We start from the raw sequence: 12400 nt of genomic DNA, 5'->3' as shown, positions 1-12400 counted from the left end.
AAGATGGGAGGGGTCAAGACAATTGACGAGAGCACATGGCACATAGGAACGAAGACAAAAGCCATGTGCTCACACAAAACAAAAAACACAAGCACATGGCCAGCAAACCAATCGCAAGCCATGTGCTCGAATCGGACACAAACACGCAGCTAATGAGCAAGCTCATAACCCGCGTGTTCACACAAGACAGCACGCAGCCAGTAAAAACTAAGCTGCGTGCGACAGCACAAGACAAAATATAACAAGCACACAGCCGATAACTCGAGCTGTGTGCAACAATGCCACAATAAAACAGAACATGGAGCGCAAGTGCTCGGTCCCCGACACGAAACCGAAACTCAGCAAGACATGAGTGCCGGGATCCGAACACCACGCTCCAACATGAAACAGGACACGCAGACAAGAGCGCACAGCTCGAGCGGTCTCGAAGCCGCGCGCTCACATGAAAACAATAACATGAGGAGAGTATCAGGGCTCTGTCACAAAACCATGAACACTACTAACCTGAAGTGACAGAACCCTGACACTAGCCTCCCTCAAAAGGGACGCCACCTGGCGTCCCTAACATGGAACATCCAAAAACTAGACAGGAACAAGACAGAACAGGCATGGCAACACAAACCTGGTACACAACAGAACACAAGACATGGAAATCAAAATACAAACAAAATAGGGGAGGGAGGGAAGGGGGCCCAGTCAAGCAAAAAGAAAAACCTAATAAGTTAATAAAAGAGACCAGGGAGGGGAGGGAGGGCTGAGCCAAGGAGGCTCAGGCAGTACAGGAGTCCCAGCAGTGGGCCAGGGTGGAACCGGAGAGATGAGCCAGCGAGGATCCGGCCTAACAGGAACCCCGGCAGACCACCAGGGTGGAGCCGGAGGGACGGACCAAGGAGGATCCGGCCAAACAGGAACCCCGGCAGACCACCAGGGCGGAGCCGGAGGGACGAACCAGTGAGGATCCGGCCAAACAGGAACCCCGGCACACCACCAGGGCGGAGCCGGAGGGACGGACCAGCGAGGATCCGGCCAAACAGGAACCCCGGCAGACCACCAGGGCGGAGCCGGAGGGACGAACCAGCGAGGATCCGGCCAAACAGGAACCCCGGCAGACCACCAGGGCGGATCCGGAGGAACGAACCAGCGAGGATCCGGCCAAACAGGAACCCCGGCAGACCACCAGGGCGGAGCCGGAGGGACGAACCAGCGAGGATCTGGCCAAACAGGAACCCCGGCAGACCACCAGGGCGGAGCCGGAGGAACGAACCAGCAAGGATCCGGCCAAACAGGAACCCCGGCAGACCACCAGGGTGGAACCAGACGGAGAGACCAGGAGGCCTCCAGCCAAACAGGGACCCCGACGGATAGGGGGGGCAAAGCCGGCAAGGCACTCCTCAGGGGTAGAGCTGGCATCAGGGCAGGGAGCTTAGACAGAGCCGGCATCAGGGCAAGGAGCTTAAACAGAGCCGGCATCAGGGCAAGGAGACTGGGCGGCGCCGGCAGGGCAGGGAGACTGGGCGGCGCCGGCAGGGCAAGGAGACTGGGCGGCGCCGGCAGGGCAAGGAGACTGGGCGGCGCCGGCAGGGCAAGGAGACTGGGCGGCGCCGGCAGGGCAAGGAGCCTGGGCGGCGCCGGCAGGGCAAGGAGCTTGGGAGGCGCCGGCAGGGCAGAGAGCTTGGGCATGACTGGGATGGCCTCCAGGCCAGTAGTGGGCTCCTGAATGGCCTCCAAGCCATGTGGGATGGGGGAAGTCTTTCTCCTTTTCCTTCTCCTCCGTCTCCGAGACTGGGGCACTGAAATGTCGTCGGCCACTACTGGGGGCGCGGCAGCCTCATCAGACTCCTCTGGGGGCGCTGCAGCCTCAACAGGCTCCTCTGGGGGCGCTGCAGCCTCAACAGGCTCCTCTGGGGGCGCTGCAGCCTCAACAGGCTCCTCTGGGGGCGCTGCCACCTCCTTAGCTGGGGAACGTGCCAAGAACTCCACAAATTCCCCAAACGACAGGTGGTCCAGCCCCCTCATACTCCACCAGCTGAGAGGCTCATCAAGGGCGTAATTGAAGAGGTCCTTGAGGGCCGCATCATTGACCTCCAATCCCTCTGCAGTCCCACTGAACTCCAGGGCAAAATCCCTCACACCAGTCCCTTGTTGATGGAGAGAGACCAAAGTCTTGAACTGGAGCATGCGCTGATAGTGGGGGCTGGAGAGAGTGGAGGCTGGTGGACAGTGCAAACCCTTCCTCCGCTGAGTCCTCATACTGGCGAGTTCGTACTGTCAGGGTTTTGGGTAGAGGGATGAGGCGAGGACTCAAAGATGCAGAGAGAAGGGCTCTTTAATAGCAATAAAAATAAAACAAACAAAAACTACCCCGTGGGGGAAAACAGACTAACTTGACTGGGCAAGGCAAGGCAAGGCAAGGCAAGGCAAGGCAAGGCAAGGCAAGGCAAGGCAAGGCAAGGCAAGGCAAGGCAAGGCAAGGCAAGGCAAGGCAAGGCAAGGCAAGGCAAGGCAAGGCAAGGCAAGGCAAGGCAAGGCAAGGCAAGGCAAGGCAAGGCAAGGCAAGGCAAGGCAAGGCAAGGCAAGGCATACACAGACAAAGATTCGACGACGAACTCGCAACCAGACTGCAAACACAAGGGCAATAAATAGGGAGCTAATGAGGAGGTTAACGAGGGAACACGTGTGGGGAAAATTATATCAATAATCAGGTAACAAGATGGGAGGGGTCAAGACAATTGACGAGAGCACATGGCACATAGGAACGAAGACAAAAGCCATGTGCTCACACAAAACAAAAAACACAAGCACATGGCCAGCAAACCAATCGCAAGCCATGTGCTCGAATCGGACACAAACACGCAGCTAATGAGCAAGCTCATAACCCGCGTGTTCACACAAGACAGCACGCAGCCAGTAAAAACTAAGCTGCGTGCGACAGCACAAGACAAAATATAACAAGCACACAGCCGATAACTCGAGCTGTGTGCAACAATGCCACAATAAAACAGAACATGGAGCGCGAGTGCTCGGTCCCCGACACGAAACCGAAACTCAGCAAGACATGAGTGCCGGGATCCGAACACCACGCTCCAACATGAAACAGGACACGCAGACAAGAGCGCACAGCTCGAGCGGTCTCGAAGCCGCGCGCTCACATGAAAACAATAACATGAGGAGAGTATCAGGGCTCTGTCACAAAACCATGAACACTACTAACCTGAAGTGACAGAACCCTGACACTAAGACCTAAATAAATTGCAGATATGCTCACTGAATATAAACCACTCAGTCCACTATAAAATAAATAAACTGAAAAACCATGTTACCCAACATCATCACTGCGACTTTCTCTTGCTCAGTTCACCACAGCTTTCACACTTTAGTAAGGGGTGGGGGTGCAGCCTAGCTTTCATGGGCAGTCAACTTTTTTATTTATACCAAAAAAGGCCATAATCATATATAAAACAGGACATTATTGATTTAAAGAAAATCTTAAGACCAGACCACTATGGTAATGGTAAAGGAACTAAATTATATTTTTAGTTGTTGTTGTAAAGTAGTCAATCTGAACTGCAAATAATATGTTTAACTATTTTAAAATGTACACATTCAACATTAGTTTTATCCTAATACCTTGAAATCACAAGCCAGAAAATCTTCCTTCCTTCCATTCTTCCATTCATCATTAACAAGTCAAAATGGGGTTAGCTTTCAACTGTCTAGCCTAGATGTGGCATATATAATGTCACATATGTAATCATATGTGAAATTTTCTGAGTGAAGATTGTCTCCAATTTGTTTTCAGTGTACATTTATGCATCAAGATGAAAGACCAACCACTGAAAATCAGTATAAAATATCTACCACCTTCGAGTATTCTGATTATTATGAATATTTAACCAATGAAACCTCTGACATCTTTATCAAGAAAAATGCCATCCAGTTTGCGACAGCCATCACTCCAATCATTTTCCTCATCATCGTTCTGTTCAGCTGTGTGGGAAACACTCTGATCGTCTGGGTCCTTCTGAAGTATGAAAATCTAAAGTCCCTCACCAACACATTTCTGTTAAATCTGGCTCTCTCTGATCTGATTTTCACCTTTGGCCTGCCCTTCTGGGCCTACTACTACATGTATGGCTGGACTCTTGGGGATCCTGCTTGCAAAGCAGTTAACTTTGTGTTCTACACGGGATATTACAGCAGCATCATCTTCCTGACGGTTTTGACCATCCACCGCTACATGGCCGTGGTTCATCCCATGTCGGTGGTCATGTCTAGGAAGAGCGTGCACTGCTATGTGACAGCAATTCTCATCTGGATCATCAGTCTTTGTGCTGCTATCCCACAAGCCAGGTTCAACTCAGTTGTGTACAACGCTGCTGATGAATTCATGGATGCTCAAAACAACAGCACCACTGCAGTTCTGCTCTGTGATTTTGCTGGTCAAATTAATTGGAAAATGTCAAGTATATACATGCAAAATTCCTTTTTCATTATTGCTTTTGTAATCTTTGTTTTTTGCTACACTGTGATCTTGGGACGGCTGCTTCGACCAACATTTCACACTCATAGAAAGACGGTGCAGCTCATCCTCTTCATTGTGGTGTTTTTCTTCTTGGGATGGGGGCCGTACAACGTGGCCATATTTCTGGACTCTCTGATTTCATGGAATATCTCTCCTTTTCCTGATTGTGAGATGGGTGAATCTATAGACTATTTGATGTATGTCTCTCGGATGGTGGCTTTCTCACACTGCTGCCTGAACCCTGTGTTTTATGGTCTTCTAAGAATTCTGTAGAAACAGCACAGAGCCTCAGAATAGACAAAGCAGGCATATTTACTCCAACGGTGAAGAAATGTCTATGTTTTAGCTCCCTACGATTAAAAAAACCTTGCCTGTGTTGGAACATTGCATGTACTGATTTTCATCAACAAAATGACTGAAATGTAAAATGTCTATTGATCACTGAAATTGCATGTGAAAAGCTCTGAAAATCTGTGATGCAATCTTACAAGAAGTTGTTTTATACATTTACTGTTGAATTGATTCACATTATATATTTGCTTTCTTTTAAAAATTCATTAATGCAACAAATGATGAACAGATAAATATTGTGTGAACATGTTAGCTATTTACTGCATAACTTTAAACAACATGAATAGTTGTGTGTGTTTTTCACATTATTTGTATTTTTTACATTTGTTTAGTTGGATTAATGGATTAACAGCTTTATTAACAAAAATACAGTTCTCTTCTGATTAAGCTCATACATTTGAAAATAAAACAAATAATATTGGAGAATGTTAATTTATATGTTTGTGTTGTATGTATGCATATATGTCATTTGAATTTTAGCAATTTATGTCTGAAAATGTTTCCTACACCAGGTTTTCCAGTGTTTCTGAAAATACATTTACACTTTGAACTTAAAACAAAATTAAAGTGAATGAATCATTATCAAATATCCCTCAATAGTTCCAATGAACCTTAGCTATTTCTCTGCAAAACTAGACCTCACTTCTGTCATTAATTTAGTAATTTAGTAGTCGTAAACACCTAACCCTAACCCAACCACATCGCTGCTGGTTTCCTGATATACAGTGGTTCAGTGATCTAAGTCTGACGTCTCAGCTTCTCCTTTCTAAGCCTTTTCCTCCAACTTTGTTCAGTCTTTAAAAAAGATCCAGCGCTGTCACCTTTTAAAATAAGCCTACATTATTACCTGAGTTGTTCATATCAGTATCTTTTGAAAGGGTATGTACAACCACCATAGTGAACATGGTGAAAACTAAAAATGTATCAAGTAAAAAAGATTTGTCAGGATGTGCTGTCACTGGTGAGGACTAATCTAATAATTCTACCTGATCTTAAAATTATGCCCATATAGTTTTGTTTCACAAGTAAATCAATCTAATGACAAACGCCTGTGTGTTTGCTGTGGTCTTAATGCTCTCATTGAGGATTCTTCGGGTATTTCCTGCAAGCAACTTTGATTAACAAAACATCTCTTCATCAATGCATTTCACATTATGTGCAACTAGAACTGACATTTTTCCAATGATTTTTCTTAAACAACAAAAGTAATAAATATAATGTTTTTGGTTTGTATTGAAGTTCATAAACTGATATGTTTACAGACTTCTAACTGAATTCTTTTAAATCATGCGCATGAACAGTTTCACCAAAGAAGGTTTCTGAGAAGTGCTTCTGTCGTTACTTTGACCAACTATGTTCACAAAAGCTAAAAATAAATTTTACCCAGTCAGTTTCTTGGACTTGCAGGGACTCTATGGTTCTTCACTGCAGTTTTGACACATTAGTTGTCATATGTGGTCAGCTGATTCATTGTGGTCCTCTGGTATGTGTTTCGATCTTATTAGTCTTACAACAACAGATGGTCCAGAAAAGAATAAAAGACGGCAGTGAAGTTTGCTGAGGTGACTTATTTTACATTCATTTCTATGATTTAATATGGAAATAGTGCAGTGTTGTTAATAAATTGTTTGTGTTTTCATGTGCAGACTAATAATCCAATGTCTTAATGTGTTCATCTGTGTCATTAGCAGCAGCAAACAAAAACACAAAATAATGACCGATATGATACTGCAAGATAATGTAATGCTTTAGTGAATCAAACACATAATTGTCAAATGTAGATGATTAGGTTCTTCATATGAAAATGTGATAAATATGCATTTTGTCAAAAACAATTTTGTAAACATGAATGAAATGAATACATTTATGTGTATACTTTTAGAACAATATATAGACCTGTTATACGAGTGCATTAACTGTATCCTGCCTCTAAAAAGCCTGTGAAGAGTCATTAAAAGGCAGGAATTGTTTAAAATTCAGATTTGACTGAAATGGAAAAAGAAGCAATGCAATTGCATTTCCCCCGGAAATATTAATTGAGAATAAATATAAACACATAAAGGCAACTGGCCAAAGGTTTTTAAACTTCTCAGAAACCACATGCTGCAATGCCCAGCCACATTAAGTTTATTCATTGTGAAACTGCAAGCATTAGCAAAAGGAAATGACAACACTTACAGAAGTGTGATTTCTTTTGTCACTTAGACTATTTTCCTTAAGCAGTTCTACAACACGGTCAACCGTGACCTTAAGGTAAGCATTCCATATTCTTGCTACATGCTGTATTCTATTCTGTATACTATGGTGTATACTGTACTGAAGATGCAAAATGCAATAGTTGTTATTTTCTACATCATTCAAATATCAGAAATTGCATTAGAAAGTCCTTTAAAATGCTAATTTTTGTTTATGCTAGATGGAGTTCAACTCAAACAACACCTATGATAATGACTCAGACGAGGGGTTAATCCGAATGTGTGAGGTCGATTACTATGAAAAAACAACCGGCGTGTGCTACGCCACAATCTTCTGCCTCAGCATGCTGGGAAATGGCCTCCTCGTGTTTGCTCTCACCTGCTACGAAGACCTGAACAGGGCCACCAACCTTTTCATGTTCTGTTTGGCTCTTTTCGACCTTCTGTTCACACTCACATTGCCTTTCTGGTGCGTGGAGCTTCTTCATCACTGGGTCTTTGGAGATGTTGCCTGTAAGATCATGACCGGGGCCTATTTTGTAGGCATCTATGGAAGCCTCATCCTTCTCACCGCCATGACCCTCGACCGTTTTGTTGTGGTAGTGGTCAGAAGTTACTGGTTTACACGGAGTCGAAGGCTCAAATGTTCAAAGGCCGCCTGCATTGGTGCATGGATCATAAGTTTGATTGCTTGTCTGAGAGATTCAATAGCCGCAAAGGCAGAAGATGTACATATCAACATATACTCATGTCAAAGTCCCAATACAGTTAATGACAATGTCGGATATTACGCTCAGCTCATTCTGCTGTTTCTTGTACCATTTGCTATCATTGTTTTCTGTTACACCAAAATCATTTTGACCCTCATGTCAACATCGACCAGGCAGAAATACAAAACTGTGATTCTGGTGCTGTGCATTGTTATTGCTTTCTTCATATGCTGGGGGCCGTATCATATCATCATTGTGTTGATGTCCATCTATGGCTTTGATCCCTGTGAACATTATCAGCTGCATATTGCATTTATCATCTGCAGGATTCTGGCGTTTTCCCACTGCTGCATAAACCCGGCGCTGTATATTTTTAGAGGGAAGTACAGAAATCTCTTGTCAAGTTTATTGTTCTGCTCACCTGAACTCCGGCAGTCGGGGCTCTACAGAGGACCAACAGATCCCAGCGACTCCAGGATTCATCCGTACATGAATGAAGGAGCTCGAGAAAATTGTGAAGTGCAACAAACAAATGTCAGTGAGCTGAACATACTGAAAACACTGTAAAAATTGAGACCGTAAACATGATGAATTTATGTAGTCCTAGAAAAACATTTTAATTGGAACAGTCAGTTATATTCTATTTTTAAAAAAATCTTGTTTCCCACCTAAAATTATATTGATGATGTTTTATATATATCACGAATATTTGTAATTTTTTAATTCATGTAACAACAAAAAAGGTGTGTGTGTGTGTGTGTGTGTGTATAGTGTATATATATATAAATATATATAAATGTATATATGGGACTGTAAAAATTTCAAGCAAAACTTCAGCTTTCCTGATTATTACTGCATTCTGTATTATTAGTATTAGTATTAGAATTTATATTGGAAAATTGTATTTCTATTTTGTTTAATTATTTTAAGATGAATGTATCTGTTAAAAGAAAATGTGTGTTAACATGTTTTATGTAAATATGTGGGCTGGACATTTATGTTACTGAAAGCAGACTGTACATGCAGATTCTTCAGTGTCTCTAGGGGAGACAACACTGATAATTTAAGAAACAAACCGCCAGATCAACCAAGGTATTTCTTACATTGCATATTTCTTTCCTTCTCTGTTTGTGGTATGCATGCATGCAATTCTCATTTCTGATCATTCCAACAACAACAACAACAAAAAAAGGAATAGGTTTGCAATTTTCTGTTTACTTTCTGTTCCTCACACAAAACCATTGCATGTCTACAAAAGATTAGGATTTGTGTCATAGTGGTCAGTTTATGGTGTTTTAGTTCATTATGTATAATCGTTTTATGTCAAAGAATTGTGTAAAAATTATTCAAAATGTTATTATTTAGTGTTACATAAATGATGCATGAATACAGTGACTAAATACACTCTTAAAAATAAATTTTATTTATTGGCATTGAAGAACCTTTAATATCTATGGAAACATTCCATTGTACAAAAGGTTCTTTACTGTGGAAAAATGTTCTTTAAATTATTAAAATCTTCTTCAAGCTCAAAAAAATATTTATAATGGTTCTTTTAAGCTCTGTTCACTAAATGTTTTTTTGGGGAACAAAAATGGTTCTTGGCTTGCTTCAATACAAAAACTAATTTTTGGAACCTTTATTTTATTTACATTTATTTACTTATTTTACTTTTGAATTTCAAAAGTAGACTTGACTAGTGCCCTTATACGATCTTTATGCATAATTTTTTGACATTATTCAATCTGTGTGTTTCTACAGACGATATAATGCATGGAGATACTACGCAGGAGGTCTTCAATATCAGTTATGATTATGACTTCAACCACACATATGAGGAATATTATCCTTTGGTGACATTTGAGGAGGAAAATCTTTCACTTAGGATAATGAGTGCCATTTGCTGCAGTCTCATCATCTGCATCAGTCTACCCGGAAACAGCTTTTTGCTTTGGGTGGTCTTGAAGGAAGTGGGTTTGAGCAGCTCTGCTGATTGTTTACTCCTCCATCTGACAGTGTCCAACCTCATCTTCTCCTTCACATTGATTCCCTGGACAATCAGTCATATTTGGGGATGGATATTTGGATATCTGGCCTGTAAGCTGTTCACCTGGAGTATGTTTTTGGGCCTGTTCAGCTACATGATGTTCCTTACAGTCATGACAGTCCATCGATACGTGGCGGTGGTGTATCCGGTGTTTGCTTCATCTGTAGGGAATCGCAGAATTTACATGCACATCTCATCTGCTGTGGCTTGGTTGATCTCTGTGGTCTTCAGTCTGCCTGAAATGATCTTCTCTGGGACTGTGGATGGACCTGATGGTGTATATTGTGTTCCCACCAATAACTCAGTGTTTGTGGAGGTCTATGGATATTTCACTCAGATAATTCTCTTTTTCCTGCTGCCATTCCTGGTTATTGTGTTCTGCTACACATGGATGGGTTTTTCCATCCTTCAGATTCAGATGGGATTCTTCATCTGCTTGGCACCGTATAACATCTTCCTCTTCCTCTTGTCCTTGAGGTCTCTAGGTGTTTTTGTGTTTAGGGAGAGTGTTTGGGAGACCATCTACTGCTCCACTCACATTCTAGCGTATTCCCACTGCTGTCTGAATCCACTTGTCCACATCTTCGGAAGAAAGAAGTTCAGGAAGTACCTGCCATGGAGCAGAGGTTTCTGTCGGCTCTCGCAAAGGGTTCAGCGTGTAAATGTTTAGAAACCCGAGCAGATTCTCTGTTCAGTTTCATCTCTGATAGTGTCAAAGGTCATGGTGTCATTTTGTTGCGGCTCCAAAGTGAGTCACATGACGTTTACAGTGCAGATGATTGGCTCAAAAAAGTTATTGAGATGAATAACAGATTGATAGCAGAGGTTTTATTATATATGCTCTATATAATTATGTGTGACGAATAAAAAGCTTGAATCTTGTATGTGTATATATATATATATATATATATATATATATATATATATATATATATATATATATATATATATATATATATATAAATCGTTTAGTGGTGTAACTATCAAGTAAAAAAAAAATTTTGCCTGAAAACAAGAATACTTGGACACCTTAAAGGGGGGGTGAAATGCTATTTCATGCATACTGAGTTTTTTACACTGTTAAAGAGTTGGATTCCCATGCTAAACATGGACAAAGTTTTAAAAATTAAGTTGTACATTTGAAGGAGTATTTTTGTTCCAAAAATACTCCTTCCGGTTTGTCACAAGTTTTGGAAAGTTTTTTTTGAGTATGGCTCTGTGTGACGTTAGATGGAGCGGAATTTCCTTATAAGGGCACTTCTGTTCGGCTGGAAGAGCGCACGCTCCCGTAGAGCAGAGCACTGAGAGAGCACAGGCATTCATTGATCAGAGTGAGAGCGTCGGGAAATGTCACAAAAGGAGTGTGTTTTTGGTTGCCAGGGCAAGACAACCCTGCACAGATTACCAAAAAAAAACAGCATTAAGGGACCAGTGGATGGAGTTTATTTTTACAGAGCATCGGAGTTGTAAAGGTGTTTTTGTTTGTTCCCTGCATTTCGAAGATGCTTGTTTTACAAACAAGGCCCAGTTTGACGCCGGATTTGCACATCCTTTATTTGTTAAGGATAATGCAGTCCCAAAATATCTCTGCCTCCTTGTTAGTGCGTCCGCCTCCCCTGCCGGAGACCCGGGTTCGAGCCCCGCTCGGAGGGAGTCGTCGCTGCTGCTGCTCTCGTTCAGTTTCAGCCTTCACAGCTGTCACAGATTCCAAACGCTCTCAACACAAAAGCTTACTCGCGCTCGTGATTCTTTAGCTCCGCCCACACGTCACGCCTACAGCCGGTCGTGTTTTTCCGGGAAAAATCGGTACAGACTATCTTTCTCTTATGAATATAATAAAACTAAACACTTTTTGGAGTTATGAAGGATGCAGTACTACTCTATAGGTACTCAAGATTAACAGGATATTGAGTGAAAACAAGCATTTCACCCCCCCTTTAATTATAATCGTTTGCAAAAATATATTTACAAAAAATATGTGTGTGTGTGTGGTTATTCCATTTGACATTAAACAGTTTGAATTAACCTCAGATGTCATAAAATGTTAACGTAGGTATCTATAAATATATTTATTTAAAACAGCCATGAGGGAGAGACAGAGAGAGAGAGAGAGAGAGAGAGAGAGAGACAGCATTTTTATTATTATAAAATATTTTATATCAAATGTCTTAAGTTTTTTATTTTGAGAATTTAATACATGTATTCGTTTCATTTAGTATAGTTACACCTGCATAATTTGCCTTTAAACATATCGAACCATCAAACAATCAGATTATGAACTGCAACATGTGTACTGAAGTAGCCTAAATTGTTGGTGTGAACATATTTAATGTATTTTCAAAAGTGTTTTTTACAAAAGTGTCACATCACTGAATGGCATTAGTTTTCCAATGTAACGTTTGTGTTCTTGAGGTTGTTGTCTTCGGAGAAGTCTGGACTAGTTAGAGCTGTAATGTGCAGACTAATGCGTCAAGAAAATTTCTCAAAGAGGAACAGAGACCAAAAAAAGCAGATGAAAAACCAAATGCCATAGCAGAATGCTGAGAAGTAATTTTCCACTGTGCAGTAAAATAAC

General features: G+C 41.9%; 2 protein-coding genes and 1 pseudogene across 3 annotated transcripts; all 3 read left to right on the top strand.

Moving 5' to 3' along the window:
• Positions 1-3055: 3055 nt before the first annotated feature.
• Positions 3056-4868, top strand: LOC113079944 (chemokine XC receptor 1-like; annotated as a pseudogene).
• A 1473-nt stretch (positions 4869-6341) lies between these two features.
• LOC113079955 (chemokine XC receptor 1-like) lies at positions 6342-9567 on the top strand. 2 transcript variants are annotated; one of them, XM_026252200.1, is made up of 4 exons: positions 6342-6435; positions 7079-7126; positions 7290-8312; positions 9540-9567. In XM_026252200.1, exons 3-4 carry the CDS (start codon positions 7290-7292, stop codon positions 9546-9548), a joined length of 1032 nt encoding a protein of 343 aa, XP_026107985.1. In that variant the 5' UTR covers positions 6342-6435; positions 7079-7126; the 3' UTR covers positions 9549-9567. The 2 variants fall into 2 exon arrangements, with proteins under 2 accessions (XP_026107985.1, XP_026107984.1); XM_026252199.1 differs by lacking the exon at positions 9540-9567 and having other exon boundaries at positions 7290-8534.
• LOC113079943 (chemokine XC receptor 1-like) lies at positions 9548-10495 on the top strand. The gene has a single exon (XM_026252184.1). The coding sequence runs from the start codon at positions 9548-9550 to the stop codon at positions 10493-10495; it is 948 nt and encodes a 315-aa protein (XP_026107969.1).
• Positions 10496-12400: the final 1905 nt, after the last annotated feature.

The sequence above is a fragment of the Carassius auratus genome, unplaced genomic scaffold (assembly GCF_003368295.1).
Source record: "Carassius auratus strain Wakin unplaced genomic scaffold, ASM336829v1 scaf_tig00029891, whole genome shotgun sequence".
Taxonomy (NCBI): Eukaryota; Metazoa; Chordata; class Actinopteri; order Cypriniformes; family Cyprinidae; genus Carassius; species Carassius auratus.
The sequence above is the reverse complement of the archived record's forward strand: the minus strand, read 5'-3'. Positions and strand labels throughout refer to the sequence as shown.